Source organism: Neoarius graeffei, chromosome 9 (genome assembly GCF_027579695.1).
Source record: "Neoarius graeffei isolate fNeoGra1 chromosome 9, fNeoGra1.pri, whole genome shotgun sequence".
In the NCBI taxonomy this organism is placed as follows: domain Eukaryota; kingdom Metazoa; phylum Chordata; class Actinopteri; order Siluriformes; family Ariidae; genus Neoarius; species Neoarius graeffei.
The window spans coordinates 81,959,144-81,980,564 of record NC_083577.1 but is presented as its reverse complement, the minus strand read 5'-3'; the positions used below and the strand labels follow the sequence as shown (position 1 = coordinate 81,980,564).

The following is a 21,421-nucleotide window of genomic DNA, read 5'->3' as shown; positions in this document are numbered from 1 at the left end:
TTACAACCCCGATTCCAAAAAAGTTGGGACAAAGTACAAATTGTAAATAAAAACGGAATGCAATGATGTGGAAGTTTCAAAATTCTATATTTTATTCAGAATAGAACATAGATGACATATCAAATGTTTAAACTGAGAAAATGTATCATTTAAAGAGGAAAATTAGGTGATTTTAAATTTCATGACAACAACACATCTCAAAAAAGTTGGGACAAGGCCATGTTTACCACTGTGAGACATCCCCTTTTCTCTTTACAACAGTCTGTAAACGTCTGGGGACTGAGGAGACAAGTTGCTCAAGTTTAGGGATAGGAATGTTAACCCATTCTTGTCTAATGTAGGATTCTAGTTGCTCAACTGTCTTAGGTCTTTTTTGTCGTATCTTCCGTTTTATGATGCGCCAAATGTTTTCTATGGGTGAAAGATCTGGACTGCAGGCTGGCCAGTTCAGTACCCGGACCCTTCTTCTACGCAGCCATGATGCTGTAATTGATGCAGTATGTGGTTTGGCATTGTCATGTTGGAAAATGCAAGGTCTTCCCTGAAAGAGACGTCGTCTGCATATGTTGCTCTAGAACCTGGATATACCTTTCAGCATTGATGGTGTCTTTCCAGATGTGTAAGCTGCCCATGCCACACGCACTAATGCAACCCCATACCATCAGAGATGCAGGCTTCTGAACTGAGCGCTGATAACAACTTGGGTCGTCCTTCTCCTCTTTAGTCCGAATGACACGGCGTCCCTGATTTCCATAAAGAACTTCACATTTTGATTCGTCTGATCACAGAACAGTTTTCCACTTTGCCACAGTCCATTTTAAATGAGCCTTCCCCAGAGAAGACGTCTGCGCTTGTGGATCATGTTTAGATATGGCTTCTTCTTTGAACTATAGAGTTTTAGCTGGCAACGGCGGATGGCACGGTGAATTGTGTTCACAGATAATGTTCTCTGGAAATATTCCTGAGCCCATTTTGTGATTTCCAATACAGAAGCATGCCTGTATGTCATGCAGTGCCGTCTAAGGGCCCGAAGATCACGGGCACCCAGTATGGTTTTCCGGCCTTGACCCTTACGCACAGAGATTCTTCCAGATTCTCTGAATCTTTTGATGATATTATGCACTGTAGATTATATGTTCAAACTCTTTGCAATTTTACACTGTCGAACTGTTCTGATATTGCTCCACTATTTGTCGGCGCAGAATTAGGGGGATTGGTGATCCTCTTCCCATCTTTACTTCTGAGAGCCGCTGCCACTCCAAGATGCTCTTTTTATACCCAGTCATGTTAATGACCTATTGCCAATTGACCTAATGAGTTGCAATTTGGTCCTCCAGCTGTTCCTTTTTTGTACCTTTAACTTTTCCAGCCTCTTATTGCCCCTGTCCCAACTTTTTTGAGATGTGTTGCTGTCATGAAATTTCAAATGAGCCAATATTTGGCATGAAATTTCAAAATGTCTCACTTTTGACATTTGATATGTTGTCTATGTTCTATTGTGAATACAATATCAGTTTTTGAGATTTGTAAATTATTGCATTCCGTTTTTATTTACAATTTGTACTTTGTCCCAACTTTTTTGGAATCGGGGTTGTATTTACTAACACATATTACACAAAATATTCACAACCGTTTCATATAAAAAAAAAAAGTTAAAACACTTTTATTAGTCCACTTGCTTATTGAATAACTTGACAGTTGTAACCAGACACCTGTTTGACATCCAGTTTGAAATATCAAGATCGCAGCTCTAAGCCTTAGAGCTCATACACACCAGTCGGCTGAGGAGGATATTTTCCAGTTGTTTTTTTCCCCCCTTGAAGCTTTTTATCCTACTGGGTTTTTTTTGTTTTTTTCTATAGCGGGCAACATATCTTTGCATTATATGCCCTTTTTTTTTTTTTTACCTGAATGATTTCTTACTCTGTACGGTCATGTACACATAAGGATTGTATAGTTCAGTACCAATAATGAGCAATTATCTTTCCTTAATTTGACAGAATCTAACACTACTGCAGATCAATATCGATTAGATCTTAAGTCTGATAATATTCAATCTTAACTATATACCTGTAGTAATGCTGTAAAGTGAAAGCGCTGGTTCACTGCTGTCCACCAGGCACCCAGCAGAGTCGCAGCATAATAAATAAATGTCGTGGTGTTGTTTCTGGTGCAGGGCATGCCGTGTTAAAGAAAGGAATAAATATGTATTCGTAACTGATGTGTATCTCATTATTGGCATCACTGTAACAAGACAATGCAGCGATTTATTCACATGAAATACACGACACGACAATTCAATCGCTCATATGATGTAATATTCTATTCAGGTTGATTTTGTGCCCTTGCAAATATTTTGCTCATACACTCATCAAGAGCACTGCTTTTAGGCAGTGACTAAATATATCTATATTTTTTCCTTAGATTTTCTAAATTACGTCGTCGAAAATCCCGGAGAATCCGACTTCTCAACCAGTAGGCATATACAAGACACTGGTGTTTCCCTACTCCATGAGATCGGAATAGGGTTCTGCAATGGTGAAAGTGTTAAACTAACAGAGATGCGTATTTGTTTTTCAGAAGTTTTACCTCATATCCTTGTCGTTGATGACCTCAATAACAGGACAGGCGACTTTCCTGCGGTCTTGGTACACTCTGTCCAGCAGCGGCTCCAACCAGCCCACATTACACTCGATATGGGAGTCCAGGAACGTCAGGACGTCACCTGAGCGAGAGACACACTAACAAATCATACATTTTGGAAAAAGTGGAACAGACTATGAACAGGAAAAGTAGAGCTAAGAGAGAATGTTGGCAATGTACAGTACCAGTCAAAAGTTTGTACACCCCTACTCATTCATGTCCCCCGCCCCCCAGTATTTTCTACATTGTAGAACAATACTGAAGACATCAAAACTATGAAATAACATATTTGGATTTATGTGGTTAAAAAAAAAAAGTGTTAAAATATGTTTGATATTTTAGATTCTTCAAAGTAGCCACCGTTTATCTTGATGACACTTTGCACACTATTGGCATTACCTTAACCAGCTTCATGAGGTAGTCACCTGGAATGCTTTTCAGTTAACAGGTGCCTCGCCAAAAGCTAATTAGTGCAATTTCTTACCTTCTTAATGATCTCAAATGCAAACAGTAAATAATAATATAATAATAATGTTAAATTTATATAGCGCCTTTCAAGAAACCCAAGGATGCTTTACAATAGTAGACAAAGAAAGAAAAAAAATAAATAAAAAATATAATAAGAAAAAAAAATAAATAAAAAGTAAAAAGTCCACCAAGTAGGGGTCAGGATGTAATTCCCGTGGTGTAGCAGCCACAGTCCCACCAAAAGGCGCACAAAAACAAGTCCCACATCTCCAGCACCGCCGCCGCGACGCCGTCAGCAACATTGCTAAGAACATCAGGCCATGGATCCACAAAGCGAGCACAGAAGCTCCGCCACGCAGAGCGCTGGTGTGTCCCAAACCGCCTGCACAGCCGCCGCGACACCACCAAGCAACATCGCTCGGAACATCACGCCAAGCGTTAAAGCACAGAGCGCTGGACAACCATGATGTAAAATGAGCAACGAGCTCACTGCAGTCCACAGCTGGGAGCGCAGGCATCGCCCACGGCGAACCAAGGCCTGGAGGGAACCGACGCCCAAAACTAGGTCCGGAGCTACACCACAACCGGCGGACAAAAACACTCAAACAAACATCAAACTACACAAACACACAGAAAAAAAATAGAAAAAGAAATAAAATAAAACAAAAAAGTTCTGGTAAATAGTAAGTAAATAGCACTATTACACAACTGTAGTAATCCATATTATATCAATAACTGCTCTACTAAGTAAAGAGAAACAAACATCCATCATTACTTTAAGACAAAGTGTCTTTTAACAGGCTTTCGTCTAAACGGGGGAACAGGGGCGCTGCGCCCTCTTACTCTCGGTGTGCGCCCCCTTACCGACTCCGTGAAAACATCCCAGCAATACTACGTGACAATGTGTCTGATCATCAAATACGTTATAATTGCTCCAAAAATATTCCAATCATAGTAGATACACCGCCAGACGGTGCAAAAACAATCCGAATTGGCGTTTTCCAGACTGAGGCGCCATGTTGTTTACTTGTTGCGGCTGCTCTCGCGAGATTTGACATGGGTTACATACAAGGTCAGCTGACTTGTAGAGCGAGATTTCTCGAGACTGAATGACCTTTCACCCACCAGCGCGGGAGCTTTTGACAGAAGTAGCTCGCGAGTTGTTTTTGTTGACACTTGGGCATTTAAAGATGTCATCCCGCGGCACGAAGCGGAAGAAAGCCAAAGACTGTCCGGGGCAGAAGAAGATTACTTCTTTCTTTTTCAATGTTGACAGACAATTTGTTACAATTTCCCTCTCAGACAGCCTCAGAATGTCCCATTGGAGCATTTTTCAAAGGCTTTGCATGGCGGGGGGGGGACAACCGGCACCATCCCCCCCCCCCCCCCACTTCGCTCCCTCGCCATGGTGAGCGCCCTCATACTAAATTTTTCCAGAAAAAACCCTGTTTTAATCAATAATGATAAAAAAAAAAACATTGAATTCAAAATTGTGTCCAAACTTTTGACTGGTACTCTACTGGGGGGAAATAATGGAGCGTCTTTGTAAATAATGCATGTATGCCAGTAAAGAGATATGTTAAAAATATCATGACAATATGTAAAGACATGTTTATTATACACAGTATATATAATGATATATAATTTTGCTGATGTTTTGCTAATAAGTTGTCAGTGAAAGCCACTGTAGGTTTTAAAAATTCTTTTTCATGGAATTAAATCCAGTTTATTTGAATGTATTTATCTCATGGTAAAAATAAGGGCAAATAATATGACTAGTACAACAAGAATTTTCCATTTTTAGTCAGTAAGTAACGAAGTTATAAAAGCACCGACATACTGCAGTGTTGCAGTCGAGTCACTAAACCTCGAGTCCAGTCTCAAGTCCCCAGTGTTGAAATCCGAGTCAAGTCCGAGTTATTAAAGAAAATTTTGAGTCGAGTCCGAGAACAAGACTCCATCCGCACCATTTGACGGTGGCTGTTGCTGCCTTTATGTGAAAGCGTTTCTGCTACAGTGTCGGACTAACGTTACTGCTCGACTGCCCCATTTTAGTTAACAGGCTACAGATAAAAAGCTCGTTCATCGCTCAGCAAGCCCCGCCCACTATCAACAGGGCAAATAACATGAGAGAGGGTTAACACTAGCTAGTTCATCGCTCAGCAAGCCCCGCCCATTATCAACAGAGCAATGAACATAGCGTGTCACTTCCTTCTCTGGGTGGAGTCTTACCAAATGACGACTGAAGTTCGAGGTTGTCCCCGTCATCTCCTCGATAGTTCTTCTACATATAGAACACACAGCAGTGCATTTTTTCCCACTGCACGAGAAGTCTGGAGAAGCAAAGCGGGCAATCCTAGCGGCGTCTCTCCAGGCATTTTAGCCTCATTAACGTTAGTTTGTTCCTGAACATGATGCATGAATAGCTGAATGTGCATTTTCTTGCACAAAATTAGTACAAAAATGTAAATATAAATATCTTCTGCCAAATTATTATGGCATGTTATAAAAAAATAAAGAAAAAAAATCAGAGTTCTTGTCTCCAATTTATGAGTCCGAATGCAGTTAATGCTCGAGTCCAAGTCACGAGTTGGACTACAAGCCTGACATACTGTATAATATTATAATCATATTGCAAATTCCTTGTGCGTTTTCACCAGTTTATGAGTAAGAGAAACATTTTAAACATACTCACTCATGCACACACTGTTTTACTTATACACACACTTTATATGTGTGTTGTTATGTAGACGCATTTTCTTGCTTGTGTGTGTTTACCCTTTGCCTCAGCAGCCCCGGCCAGCCTCGCCCTGATCAGCCCGTGTCTCTCTTTGAGGCGGATGATCCGGACTTTAGGGAACTGAGACATGTAGACATCCAGCTTGTCCTTCAGGTAGTCTACAATACAAAGAAACAGAAAGTTACTTCTGTTTTAATCAACGATGCTCCAGGGTCCCTGATTTGGTCCAGAGCTCGGGTTACTGTCTGTGTAGAGTTTCACAAGCTCTCCCTCCTTGTATCTGTCTGGTTTTCCTCTGGGTTCCTCCTTGACTACTCTAAATTGCCCGCAAGTGTGCATGCGCCTGAATGTACGGTGCCTTGTAATGGAATGGCGTCCAATCCAGAGTGCATTTCTGCCTTCCTGGGATCAGCTCTGGATCCACCACAACTCTGACAAGGATCAAGTGGTTTACTGAAAATGAATAAATTAATTCATCGACTCTCAATTATATTATTTGTAATCATAGTTTGTACGAGTCACTTGTGCTTTACTTTTAAAGTCATTATCAGTGTATAGCAGAAATTAACCCTTTGGGGTTGAGAGCTTCTCTGGCGAAGCTCAACAGGTTTAGAATGAGTACGTCATGTATTTAGATAAATACCTTCGTGAGTGTTTATCATACAAGCATCCATCCACCCATCCATTATCTGTAGCCGCTTATCCTGTTCTACAGGGTCGCAGGCAAACTGGAGCCTATCCCAGCTGACTATGGGCGAGAGGCGGGGTGATAAACATACTGACAGAAACTTTATACTTTACACTTTCCTATGTACCCACTGCCAAACAATATTATATATTTAAAATTACCTAAATTAGATGAAACATAAAACTCATCACCTTACTCAGTCACACCGGAGTCAGAGCGCTGAGCAGCACTTACGCATTCATAAAAGACTGTTCACATGGTAACGGCATGATGATCAGTTTCACTCTAGATTAGTTTCTCTTTCATGGTGGGAACGCCCACCATAAACAGGATAAAAATCTGACAGCCATAGTTTAGGCTATTTGGAGGTAAAACTTGTTGCGAGATGGCATGCAGTTTTTATGCGTTTTGGATGATTCAGGACAGTGATTCAATTTCAGGACAGCGATTCAATTCATGATTCATTTCATGACTCAGGACAGTGATTCAATTCATTATTCATTTCATGATTCAGGACAGCGATTCAGTTCATAATTCATTTCATGATTGAGGACTGCGATTCAGTTCATGATTCAGGACAGCGATTCAATTTCAGTACAGCGAATCAATTCATTTCATGATTCAGGACAGCAATTCAATTCAATCTTGAGAACTGCGACACTGATGAGCAGTGCCTTTTTTTACTTCGACCTGATCCGGCTGAAGATCAACTGGAGTAAGTGTAAATAGTCTATTTCTTCCATTTCTGACGAGCAAATTGGTTGATATGCGTGCACTGTAGTGCATACACAGGAAAAATGACTGAGCAATTTTACCAGAGTTAACAGTATTTTCCTCAAAAATAGTTAACTTTGCTCTACTTTGAGTTTAGAGAGTAAAATGTGGAGTTGGAGCAAAATTACAGAGTAATTGTGTAACAGTAACAGAGTTGGTTGTGGCTTTGAACTGAGTAAAGCAGTACAAGAGTTAATTTCAAGACACACTGAATAGAGTAAGGTAAAACTTAAAAAAAGACAGATAAATGAAGCTGTTGTAAAAAGCAGTTTAAGAACTGTATTGTAATGTGTGAAAAAAACATGACTTTACCCATTGTGATGAACTGTTTTGATCACTTGACCTGATGGGACTAAGAGTTGGCAGTGGGAAGGATTTTCACTCTTCTCATTGAATGAATGGACATTTTTACCCTTCTCATTGAATACCCTTCCCACTGCCAACCTTTTATCCCAAAACAATAGGACAAATTTTTTGACAGCCAATTAATTGTCCAAATCAATGGAGCAGGTTTAAGTTGTGTTTGATCCATTCCTCAGACTGAACAGAATCACCAAGTGACCAAAACGGTTCGACACAATAGGTAAGGTCATGTTTTTTCACACATTCCAACACAGTTCTAAAACTGCTTTTTACAACATCTTCATTTATCTGTTATTTTTTTAAAGTACAATCATGATATACACACTACAGATATATTATTGTAGCTGACCTTGTGCTGAATACAAAAAAAGGTCATATGACTTTGAAAATGCTGCTTAGATTTGTTAAAATTGACAAAAAAAAAAAAACTAGATAGAACTCGACGCCAACGGCGTCGATGAGGATGCCTCCGCCCGATAGACTACATGCCTTATTAAGTTGTGATTTGGGGATGGACATTTGACCTCACAGTAATCTTGACCTGGTGAAATTACTTGTATTAGCCTTGGAGATATTGTGTTCACAAGGTTTTCGGACAGACATTCGACCTCACAGTGACCTTGACCTTAGAATCTCAAAATCCAAATCAGTTTATCTTTGTCCCCAAATGCACAAATGGTGAAAGTTTGGTGAAATTCCTTTGATTTGCCTTGGAGATAGTGTGTTCACAAGGTTCTCGGACAGACATTTAACCTCACAGTGACCTTGACCTTAGACCTCAAAATGTAATCAGTTTATCTTTGTCCCCAAATGCACAAACGGTGAAAGTTTGGTGAAATTCCTTTCATCTGCCTTGGAGATATTGTGTTCACAAGGTTTTCGGACAGACATTTGACCTCACAGTGACCTTGACCTTAGATTTTGAGATCAAAAGGTCTAATCAGTTCATGTTTGTCCAAAAGTGCACAAATGGTGAAAGTTTGGTGAAATTCCTTTCATTAGCCTTTGAGATATCGCGTTCACAAGGTTTCGGAACACACGCACGGACGGACGCATGCACGGACGGATGGACAACCCGAAAACATAATGCCTCCTGCACCTTACGGTGGCGGAGGCATAAAAAGAGCATGCCAAGAAAATACCCTCAGAGGGTTAAAAGTGCTGACTGCAAAGTCAGCTGAAATTTTCAAAATTTTGTTTATTGTGCATGGGATTTTCCTCTGTCTGCAACAACAATATCATGCGGACGAGATGTGATCATTTTGATGCATGTGCTGAGGGTCGCTTTTCTCCGTTTTGGGACCGAATATCCAACCTCTTGAGGTAAACAGTACGGCCCTACGGAAACAGCCGAATGCAAGGGAGGAGCTTTAACTAATTAGCATAAATATGGAACTGCGTCACACGAAGATGGCGATTTGTGGAAAACATCGTGACACTGCGTCAACCTCGGAGAGTTTTGAGTCGCAGGGATGGAATTTGTGGCCAACATTCGTGAACAGATCCATGAAACAAAAGACGAATATATCTTTTCTTTGTTACTGCTTTTGTGTTATCGTATCTTTCTCTGCAAGATCAAAACATTAAGTGTGTAACTCCATACTCGCTACCGTGGAGTCGAGCCCCTGTGTTCTAAGACTAAGACAGCTAAGTGCTAGCTAGAATGATTTAGTTATCTGCCCAGAAAAATGATACATCATCTAACCTTGCTCTATCTTGCAGTTGCACTCACTAGGCAGGTTTTTCTTTTCTACTGGAGGGAGAGCAGAGTCTGCCGTGTTTGCCCACGCCGACTTGTTTTGGTTAAAAGTAGGTCAAACACACCCCATGGTGGTCATGTGATATCGTTGCTCACTTGCTTCAGCAATCTCCGGAATTGTAAAACGCAGGATGCGTTTTATCTTTGCAAAACATTTACACACAGGATACACGGTGTGGGTGGGTGTGGAGCAGCGAAGCATCTGGAAACTCCAACAGCAAAAGAAATAGAACATTTTGCCCAGAATTCAACTTTGCAGTCAGAACCTTTCAGTTAGAACAAACTGCCAGAGCACACAGCAAGCACAAACAGAAGTTCCTAACCCTCTCACACACCCTAGCCTTTCCCTTCAACACACCTTTTGCACTGCAGTCGTCCACCAGCAGAATCTCTTTGAGCAGGTGAGGTGGAGATCTGTTCAGCACGCTGTGGACAGAGCGCAGCAGAGTGGACCAAACCTCGTCCACAAAGCAGAAGATCACGCTCGTCGTCGGCAGGTTATCGTGAACTAGCTTCTGGGAGCATCTGAAACAGGAAATGGACACCTTACACACAATGATATAAGGGTTGTTTTACAATCAGGGTACGAAGTTTGTGTCACAGGGGTCCAAAATTCAAATTGATTCAAAACTGGTTCTTGTACCAGTTTTTAAGTGAAGGACAAGTTAAAGAACAGATTTCAGGTCATTTTTTGACATATGTGTATGGTAGTTTTGTGTAATCTGCTATAAGATAAAGAAAAGTAGCAAAAATGTTATCAAAGACTCCTTGTCAAAAAATAGCTGATAGAAATAAAATTCCAACAGTTAAAGTGCCATTCCACCATTGGATGTATTCTTTGGCATAAAATGCAATATATTTTATGACAACATGACTAGACAGAGAAATCTTTTAGCTTCAAAATGATATATCAAACATAATTTTTTGACAACAAGTATATTAATTTTGCGACCAAAGTCACCTACCCTTTTAATTTCCGCGCGGTAGTGAAACGTGATGTCATCCGCAGGTTCCACTTCTTGTGTACCACGTCACGTGTGACGTGGCACAGATTATCAGCAATGGCGGATAGAACGCGATTTCCACTTGTCGATTGCTGTGCCGATATTCACCATCGACCGTCTCCTTTGGGCATCACTTGCTATTTTCCTTCGCTTCTTTTCCGAAGCTGACAATCGCGTTCTATCCGCCATTGCTGATAATCTGTGCCACGTCACACGTGACGTGGTACACAAGAAGGGGAACCTGCCGATGACATCACGTTTCACTACCGCACGGAAATTAAAAGGGTAGGTGACTTTGGTCGCAAAATTAATATACTTGTTGTCAAAAAATTATGTTTGATATATCATTTTGAAGCTAAAAGATTTCTCTATCTAGTCATGTTGTCATAAAATATATTGTATTTTATGCCAAAAAAATACATCCAATGGTGGAATGGCACTTTAAGAAATTGTTAGTAGTCCATAACATTCACCTAAACATTCACCTAATGTTATAGCATGTGTAATAGTTTGTATTATAACAAGATTAAGGCCCAATCCCAATTCTAATTTCTACCCCTCCCCCTCCCCCTCCCCCTTGGCCCTTCCCCTTGAAACTGAGCTACAAGGGATAGGGCTTGAAATTCAACCCCTACGTATTGGGATAGCCCTTCAACGATCGCATACGTCATCGCGTACCTCCGTCAGCGTTTACGTTAGCAAAACGTGACCAAATGCGTCATTGGCTGCGACCAGCCGCTACAGTCAGAGCCAGAGGCAGAACCAGAAATCTCTGCTGGCAGGGTGTGATTTGTTAACTAACACCACTGAATGGGATATCTTTGGCGCTTCGTGCACCACATCTGACAGAATGAGGTGTCAGAACACTCATGTAAACAATAAAAGCGAGAATAACAGAACAAAACGTACGCAGTCAAGCAACCGAAAACAATACTCACTCCCAAAGCTTTTTAGCAGCAGCTTGGATTTCAGAAATCGCTGCTCATTCTCAGCTCGAAAGCGAATCAAGCGGCGTGTTTCCTCTGGATAACAACTTAAAACACGTAAATAATGGAGAAAATACATTTATGACAATCTTTCGCCGCGGGAACCGCCATCTTTCTGAAATCCGCATGAAATCTCGCTGAAATCCGCATGGCATTGTGGGAAATCACTCAAACCCCTTCGTTCGGAGTCAGCTCCAGGAAAATCTCCGTTTGGAGGGGTACAGAAGCCCTACCCCTTCCCCTACCCCTCCGCGTTAACTGGGATTGGGATACCCCTACCCCTTCACGTGAACGCGCAAAATGGAGGGGAAGGGCCAAGGGGTAGGTCCAAGGGGTGAAATGGGATTCGGCCTAAGATATCCCATTCAGTGGTGTTAGTTAACAAATCACACCCTGCCAGCAGAGATTTCTGGCTCTGACTGTAGCGGCTGGTCGCAGCCAATGACGCATTTGGTTGCGTTTTGCTAACGTAAACGCTGATGGAGGTAGGCGATGACGTATGCGATCGTTGAAGGGCTATCCCAATATGTAAGGGTTGAATTTCAAGCCCTATCCCTTGTAGCTCAGTTTCAAGGGGAAGGGCCAAGGGGAAGGCGGAGGGGTAGGGGTAGAAATTAGAATTGGGATTGGGCCTCTGTGTAGCTTTAAGCAGGGATGGGAGAAACAAATGAAGTGATTCTCGGAGAGGACATTTTTTTTTTGACAATTCAGAATCCACTACTTCCATAGTGCTTTTAAATATAGGGCTGGAAGCTTTGTGCTAGTTGTCTCTAATATTTATGTCCCAATATCTTGACCACATTTTAGGATGAAAATAATCATTTTAGATATGTTATTTTATATTGGAAAATTAGCTGTCTGTCTCAGAGAGGACATTTTTTTTTTGACACAATTACATACTAATTTGATCAAAATAGTCTGAAAACTTACTGGCATTCAACATTAAAACTTAACTATGTTTCCAATTATATGGAAGCAAATATGTGTTTTATGGTATAAAGAATGATGTAAGTGCATCCCTTTTGGAGCTACCTGTGGACAAAAAAAGCACTTTTTCTAAATGACACGAGTAATTTTGCTAAATATGACATATATTGCCGTACATTCACCAAAAATAACGTTATCACCAAATTGTTTTTTGCATGGTAAATAGAGCTATCACAGGGCTACAATAAACAACCACGTTTATTTAGTCAAGCCTTTTGATATTGAAGACAATAAGTGTTAAATGTGATTTTTAGCTTGCGTACCCTGATTGTAAAACAACCCATAACTAATTATTCTATACACATTTCACTGGATATGAGTAATCGCGCACTCGGGTTGGCTACTCTACTACTAGGCTATCAGCTCATATACCATGAGTAGAGAAAAACAAAATGGTGGAGTGTGTTACTGAACCAACCGAGGATGAAATAAAAACTGCTTGAAAACAAAACCCCAAAAAATAGAAAAAAAAGGCAACAAAATATGGAATGAAAGTATCTTTTTTTCAATTTTTCAAGAATTATCGCATTTTTTTCACAAATTGCTCCTGTCATTTCGCCAGTTTGTTTACATTCTAAGCGTAAATGATACTGTTGGATGTTTTGTATAAAAGTTTTTATTTATCAAATTTGCAAAAAAATAAAAATGCTCAGTTACTCAAAATCCAGTGAATGTGGATAGAATTAAACAGTTATTCCACTCAATCTTGTCATACATGGATTATAGCCAACTCGGTGCTATGCACCTCATCAGCTATCAGCTCATGTACGACTCGATTTCATGGAATAACTGTTAATTATTCATCTCATCTCATCTCATTATCTGTAGCCGCTTTATCCTTCTACAGGGTCGCAGGCAAGCTGGAGCCTATCCCAGCTGACTACGGGCGAAAGGCGGGGTACACCCTGGACAAGTCGCCAGGTCATCACAGGGCTGACACATAGACACAGACAACCATTCACACTCACATTCACACCTACGCTCAATTTAGAGTCACCAGTTAACCTAACCTGCATGTCTTTGGACTGTGGGGGAAACCGGAGCACCCGGAGGAAACCCACGCGGACACGGGGAGAACATGCAAACTCCACACAGAAAGGCCCTCGCCGGCCACGGGGCTCGAACCCAGGACCTTCTTGCTGTGAGGCGACAGCGCTAACCACTACACCACCGTGCCGCCCTAATTCTTTTAATTCTTTTAATTAATTATTTTAGAATAAAGATAAAATTATTTTATGTAATTTTATTTCTCTATTGTTTACTGTTTTTGTTTTTACTTCTGTAAAGCACATTGAACTACCATTGTGTATGAAATGTGCTATATAAATAAACTTGCCTTGCCTTGCCTTCGTGACAATGCCTATTGTTAAAAATGCTATACAAAAAAATGGAGCTGAATCGTTAATAAAAACATCCTGGCCTTGTGGTACTTGAGAACAACAAAGTTGCAATTTTAATTAACTCACACTCAAGAAAATATACAACTGTATACTTAATTATTCCACGAAATCGAGTCGTACATGAGCTGACAGCTGACGAGGCGTGTGGCGCCGAGTTGTCTAGAAACCATGTATGATGAGATTGAGTGGAATAACTGTTTTATTCTATCCACATTCACTGGATTTTGAGAAACTGAACATTTTTTTTTTGCAAATTTGATCAATAAAAACTTCATACAAAACGTCTGACAAAATAATTTCCACTCAGACAGACTTCTTAAAAACCTATCGATGGCTGCACAAATTGACTTTAGTGTTGGTTTTTTTGCACAAAGTGCCATCTTGCTGTCGTGCCGAGGTATAGAATAGCTTTAGACATTTATTTACCGTATTTTTCGGACTATAAGTCGCACTTTTTTTCATGGTTCGGCTAGCCATGCGACTTATACTCCGGTGCGACGTATATATGTTTTTTTTTTTTTTCACCGCGGAATAACTGGAGCTGATGCCGAGTCTGACGACAGCCACGCAGAAGAAGAGGAAACGGCGCTTCGTCTGCCGCTGGAGTTGGCAGAGTTGTTCAGAAGCGACACCAAGGATGAGGAATTCAATGGATTTGCTGATTTGGAGTGAAATCGCCAGCTTGATAAACTTGATTGACCTGTGTTTTATTATTAATGATAGGCCTATAGTTATTTAAATAAGTTATGTAATGATTTTAGGCAGTGCTTAATTTGTGAAGTGGGAGGTCCCGGAACGCAGGAGGTGGGTGGGTCCGGCGACTCAAAAAAAAAAAGGCGGGGGTGGTTTACTATAACTTTACGCACACGCGCTTATTGTGTGTGTAAAAAAAAAATAATAATATCAGACATTATGACCTTAGCAAACGCTTTAGTGACGAACAGTTACAGACAGTAATATGTCGTGATATGTTATAAAATATTTTTATTAGGCTATATATTAAATTATATATTAAATTTATCTTCTAAAATAACAGACTACTCATATCACAACCGGTTTATTTCACCATTGGAGATCAGATCACACAAGACATGAGTTAAATTACTCTTTTTAAGGATTTAAGTAGGGGATTTAAAAGCGGTTGTTGTTTTTTTTCACTAGACGGTTGTCTTTGGAGATGATATAGCTATAGCCTACTTGACCTCTGATTTAATGAAATAAAATTCGACAAAAATGAAGAATGACTCTCCTCGATGATGACTACAGCTTTAATAACAAAGATGAAAGAGCCATGGGGCGATAATAAGCCCTACCGGTAAAAATAATCTAAAAGCAAACTGATTAATGCATCAGTAATAGGCTACTAATATTAGTTATAATAATAATAATATAGGCTATTAGTAATAACGATAGTGATAGTATTAAAGATAGTAGTAGATATTTAAAATAATCAGACTAGGCTACTTACAGGGCACAGGGTGTGTTATCACTGCTCAGCTGTTCGTTTATTAAATAAACAATGCAGTCGCGCAGTAACCACGCGCCGCTTATCAGATACAATCACAGATTCTATGGATAGAATAACCCTTCAAAAAAGTGCGACTTATAGTCCGGTGCGACGTATATATGTTTTTTTCGTCTTCATAATGCATTTTTTGGCTGATGCGACTTAAACTCCGGAGCGACGTATAGTCCGGAAAATACGGTAATTCTTCCTTGGACATTTCGGTTATGTTCAATAATTTTCAAACTTCTTTGAGCTTTTGAACCAGTCTTAAAAAAAACCCAAAACAAAACATATTTTAATGCGTAAAGATGAAGAATGCAAACAAACTGGCGAAATGACAGTAGCAATTTTTTGTGTGTTTTTTGGGGTTTTGTTTTCAAGTAGTTTTTATTTCATCCTCGGTTGGTTCAGCAACACACGCTGCCATTTTGTTTTTCTCTACTCACGGTATATGAGCTGATAGCCTAGTAGCAGAGTAGCCAATCAGAGTGCACGATTGCTCATATCCAGTGACTGTGGATAGAATAACAACTATCATTCACTTTAATTTACTTTGAGACGGTCTGTTCCTGGACGTTTTTGCTCCTATACCTAGAAATTTGGCGTCTGCCACCAAAGGTGATATGTTCCAAGTTGTTTAACACATCTAGATGTAAAATCAGAAAATGAAAGCTGAAATTCTGATCTATTGTCTCATATTCGTTTTTGGATTTCCAACCCAAAATACCTTCAGCGTAGAGCAAAAACAAAAGAATTGACATTGTCATTCCAATACTTTTGGAGGAGTCTGTATATTTAAGGATTTAAGTCATCCACTAATTACCAGTAGCAGAGCCATTTTGTTTTTCTCTACTCACGGTATATGAGCTGATAGCCTCGTAATAGAGTAGCCAATCGGAGTGTGCGATTGCTCATATCCAGTGAGTGTGGATAGAATAAAAAGTGGTGTCATGTGGAATACAGATTGTATAACTGAAGCCTTACAAATAACCTTAAAAATAACCTTAAATCCTGTCTTTAAATTACCTACCAGTCATTGCTAGTTAATTTATTTATTATTTTTTTATTTCGTCCTCGGTTGGTTCAGCAACACGCTCCGTTATTTTGTTTTCCTCTACTCACGGTAGGTACATGAGCTGATATCCTAGTAGTAGAGTAGCCAATCAGAGCGCACAATTGCTCATATCTAGTGACTGTGAATAGATATATGCAAGCAATGAAAGTAAAAATCTACGCACGCTGGAGGTCGTGTGTCTGGAACAGCCCTGTCCACTGGGATCTGCTCGCTGAGGAAGACGTTGAAATAACCCTCACTCCATCTGCGCCTGCTCTCCTCTAAATCATCCTCAGGCACCTCTGCCGCCCAGCCGAACTGCCCCAGCGCGCGCGAATCCCTCGGTTTAAGGGTCACATCCAGGTTCATGACCTTATGCAGCCCATCTTGCTGCTTCTCCTCACCTGTCGAGTTCAGAAGCCGTCCAGTTCGGATCTTCGATGGTTTTGCTGTAACGTGCACGAAGATTTTACCAGGCAGCGAGTCAGTCTTGTTATCTTTTGCAACCGATTTTCTCTTATCAGCCATGTGGACGGAGTTAGGAGGAATGTTCGTGGATGCATCCAGTTTGATCTTGTTCAACGTGTTGTTGGATTTGTGAGACAAACTAGCACTCGGAGGTATTCTGAAGTCCTGTGATGGTGGAATTTGGTGGTCTTTGGTGCTATTTGACTGCAGTTTTAAACGCTGCCCTTCCTGGCCAGCAGATGGCGCCTTGGTTTTTGTCAGTCCTCCTTGTTTTTTCCCCATTCCTGGAGATACTTTGTAGCTTGGAGAGTTTTGCTTTTCCAAAATGTCCTTCTTGTGTCCAAATGATTTTGTATCATTTCCGGCCATGGTTAAAATGTTGCCACTCGGGTTAGGGGCTACTTTATTGTTATTTTTATTATTTTCGACATTAACCCTGCCAGGTTTTTTTCTCCTGTAAACCTCGACAACTTGTCTCTTCAGCATTTCTGAGCTCTGAGACGCCTGAATATCCGGGTTCACCTTTCGGATAGGGTAATGCCTCAAGTTTGTCGGGTTTGAGCTTTGTTTCTTGGTTAACTCTCTCTCTTTGAGGACCAGCTCTTTCATGAGTTGGCCCTTCACGTCTGTAATGGAGAACCTGAGAGCTGCCATGTCAAACAGGAGCCAAAGTACTGAGGCGACAAAGACAAACGCGAGGAACCTCCCGCTACCTCTTAAATACTTACTAAGCTTCATTTGGAGATGTGTTTTTATTGTCTAGTCAGAGCTGAAGAAACCTTCTAAACTTTCACCATAGTGGAGCCATGACTGCGTGGCAACATCTCTGGATACTTTGTAGAAAATCCCTTGTTCCTCCCCCTCTCTTCCATAAGAGCTAGCGACTCCAAAAAGAAACAAAACGTCACATTTTACGCGACAGAAAGAATACAATGAAATAAAATAGCCGTCTTACGACGCGCGCGCACACAATCCCACGTCAGCCAGGTAACTTTACTCAACACCGAGTAACATACCACGACGTGCATGTTGCGCCGACTTGGGTTGCCAGATTGCAATCTACTCACCATTATGGATAGGTTGTTCCACGGGTTCTCATTCTCATCTCATTATCTCTAGCCGCTTTATCATCACAGGTCAGGGCTGACACATAGACAACCATTCACACTCACATTCACACCTACGGTCAATTTAGAGTCACCAGTTAACCTAACCTGCATGTCTTTGGACTGTGGGGGAAACCGGAGCACCCGGAGGAAACCCACGCGGACACGGGGAGAACATGCAAACTCCGCACAGAAAGGCCTTCGTCGGCCGCTGGGCTCGAACCCGGACCTTCTTGCTGTGAGGCGACAGCGCTATCCACTACACCACCGTGCCGCCCTGTTTGTTTGTTTGTTTGTTTGTTTATTTATTAAAAATCCTCCACTGGCCAAAAGGCCCGAAGGGGAATTCTGTCGTGGCGAAGTCCGTCTGTCCGTCCTGGAAAGGGTTCTCACCTTCTAGTCTCTTAATTTGTGAAGGAATTTCACAAAACTTGGCCAAAGGTTTTGTTATAGGACAGTCATACGCATATTGCAATTTTGTTTGCAATATATTGTAGCGGGGGCGGCACGGTACAGTGGTGTAGTGGTTAGCGCTGTCGCCTCACAGCAAGAAGGTCCGGGTTCGAGCCTCGTGGCCGGCGAGGGCCTTTCTGTGCGGAGTTTGCATGTTCTCCCCGTGTCCGCGTGGGTTTCCTCCGGGTGCTCCGGTTTCCCCCACAGTTCAAAGACATGCAGGTTAGATTAACTGGTGACTCTAAATTGACCGTAGGTGTGAATGTGAGTGTGAATGGTTGTCTGTGTCTATGGCTACATTCACACTGCAGGCTGAAGTGACTCAAATCCGATCTTTTCGCCCATATGTGACCTGTATCCGATCTTTTATTGACAATATGAACGACACAGATCCGATTTTTTCAAATCCGACCCAGGCCGTTTGGATATGTGGTCCTAATTCCGATCCCTATCCGCTCTTTTCATATGCGACTTCAGTCTGAACTGCCAGGTCGCATTCATCCGACTTACACGTCATCAACAAGCCACAAACGTCACTATTCTGCGCTGAAGTAGGCGGCGGGTCTCTCAAAAAAAGTTACAGCAACATGGCGCATAATCACGGGCGCAGATAGAGGGTGGGACTCGTCCCACCCAGATTTAAATTCACCTCGTTCGGTCCCCCCCACTTATAGGGAGGAAAAAACGTCTATGCTGTCTTTCTTTGTATAAGGCAAACCTCACGGAAAAATCAAAAGACTAATTACCATTCGGTTTATTGAGGTGCACAGCAGTGTATACATAGTTGCAACAACTCACATAAAACAAAGACTGATATTCGGTTAGTTGAGCTGCGCAGACTGCACAGGTTGCGAGCTCGAGCTTGGTTGCTATGGTTACTAACAACAAGTTTGACAGGCATATCGGGGTTGGGGTTGGTTTGCTGGTAGCTTTGTCCCCCCCCCCCCAGTTTTGTGTCCCTCCCAGTTCAAAAAACGTATCTGCGCCCCTGCGCATGACATCAATGCGAGGGACGCTTCGGGCTGTGAAGGTTCTGAATCTTCTCAGTGGAAGGACGCAGAGGTTAGGGAGCTGATTTCCATTTGGGGGGATGCAGCTATTCAAGCTAGATTGGATGGGTCGTACCGCAACCGGGCGGTTTTACTTCCGTAAACACTGGCCATGCTCACTGCGTGTGATGTCGTCGTATCCTGCAATGTGCATGCGGAACACTTTTAGGTCGCTTTTCGTTCATACTGAGGATCACATACAAGTCGCATATATTTGTTAATGTGAACGACCTCACAAAAAAATCGGATTTCACAAAAAAATCGGAATTGAGCATTAAGCCTTGCAGTGTGAACGTAGCGTATGTGTCAGCCCTGTGATGACCTGGCGACTTGTCCAGGGTGAACCCCGCCTTTCGCCCGTAGTCAGCTGGGATAGGCTCCAGCTTGCCTGCGACCCTGTAAAACAGGATAAAGCGGCTACAGATAATGAGATGAGATGAGATATTGTAGCAGGGGCTATTGTGCTCTCAGAGCACTCTTGGTGTGGGGTGGGTGGATTGATTGATTTTTGGCCACACCAAGTATCAAACATGATCAGTGGTTGCTGTTGTATGGTTTTTGGTATGTGCTTGAAACTGGGTGAAACTGGGTGGATCGAACATCATTTTCTTGTCTTTCTGAGTTATTTAAGGTACAACACCATACAAGGAGACAAACATGAGTGTCTGGTCCTCTGGCGCTGTTCGGTTATTAAATTGATTATTGTACAAGCTGAGTTGTGGAACATCTCAACCTTCACAGATGCTTAAGTCTAGAAGATCGTATCCCACCTGTATGGCCATCCATTATCCATAACCGCTTATCCTGTGCAGGGTCATGGGCAAGCTGGAGCCTGTCTCAGCTGACTACGGGCGAAAGGCGGGGTACACCCTGGACAAGTCGCCAGGTCATCACAGGGCCGACACGTAGACACAGACAACCATTCACACTCACATTCACACCTACGGTCAATTTAGAGCCACCAGTTAACCTAACCTGCATGTCTTTGGACTGTGGGGGAAACCGGAGCACCCAGAGGAAACCCACGGGGAGAACATGCAAACTCCGCACAGAAAGGCCCTCGTCAGCCGCTGGGCTCGAACCTGGACCTTCTTGCTGTGAGGCGACAGCGCTAACCACGACACCACCGTGCCGCCCCGGCTTCTCAACCTTTTCGACGTTAAAGTGCATATCCTGGACCAATTTAGTTTTTTTTTATATGAAAGTATGTCCCTGTACACACTCGTCCAGAAGGGTAATTTTGCACAAGGTCATCTGTCTACAGCAGAAAAAAACAAAACACGTCTGGAAAAATCCCAAGGGAGTCTGGAGCCAGATTTGTGACGTCACCTGCAGAAGCGCCAGCAGGCTGCGTGAGTTTTGCACGGTTTCAGTGCACAGCCTGTGTAGACCAAGCGCTCCCATTTCTCTCTCGTTGTCCGGTCTTTTGGGAAACGATGAGTACTAATCCCATCAGGATTGGTGCTGCTACACCCTCCTACGATACATCTGTTAACCATTTTAATAATTACGTGATAACGTTGAAGAAACCAGGTCGTTTTCTCATAAACAAACCAGCGCTGATGTAGGATTCAGAAGGTGGCGTCCCGCATGTGACGTCACGAAAGCCAATGTTTGCCGGGAAATCCAAATGCCAAGTATTTGTCAAGTCAAGTCAAGTCAACTTTATTGTCAAATATGCTATACATGCTTGACATACAGCACAGATGAAATTTCAGTCCTCTCTGACCCACGGTGCAAACAGGCAATGCAATAAATAAAAATAGAATAATTGAAAAAAACAAACAAACAATATAAACAGTATAAACACTCTAGATAGGAACTAGACATAGACTAAACACTCAAACAGTGTAAACACTCTAGATCTGAACTAGACGTAGACTAAACACTCATATATACATACATATACACACACACATACATTGGTTCAAATAAACAAACAGTCAAGGGCACTTGAGGTATAGCAGGTAAC

General features: G+C 41.8%; 1 protein-coding gene across 1 annotated transcript in view; it reads right to left on the bottom strand.

The window, feature by feature from the left end:
- The window catches only part of LOC132892041 (polypeptide N-acetylgalactosaminyltransferase 5), a 52,912-nt gene extending 35,037 nt beyond the window's left edge, over positions 1-17,875 (bottom strand). The window contains exons 1-4 of the mRNA XM_060930362.1: positions 16,558-17,875; positions 9,794-9,960; positions 5,890-6,009; positions 2,590-2,725 (exon numbers count right to left, since the gene is read on the bottom strand). Coding sequence (XP_060786345.1) covers positions 2,590-2,725; positions 5,890-6,009; positions 9,794-9,960; positions 16,558-17,579 — 1,445 coding nt within the window. The 5' untranslated portion in view covers positions 17,580-17,875. The remainder of the gene's footprint in view (positions 1-2,589; positions 2,726-5,889; positions 6,010-9,793; positions 9,961-16,557) is intronic.
- Between the last annotated feature and the right edge of the window lie 3,546 nt (positions 17,876-21,421).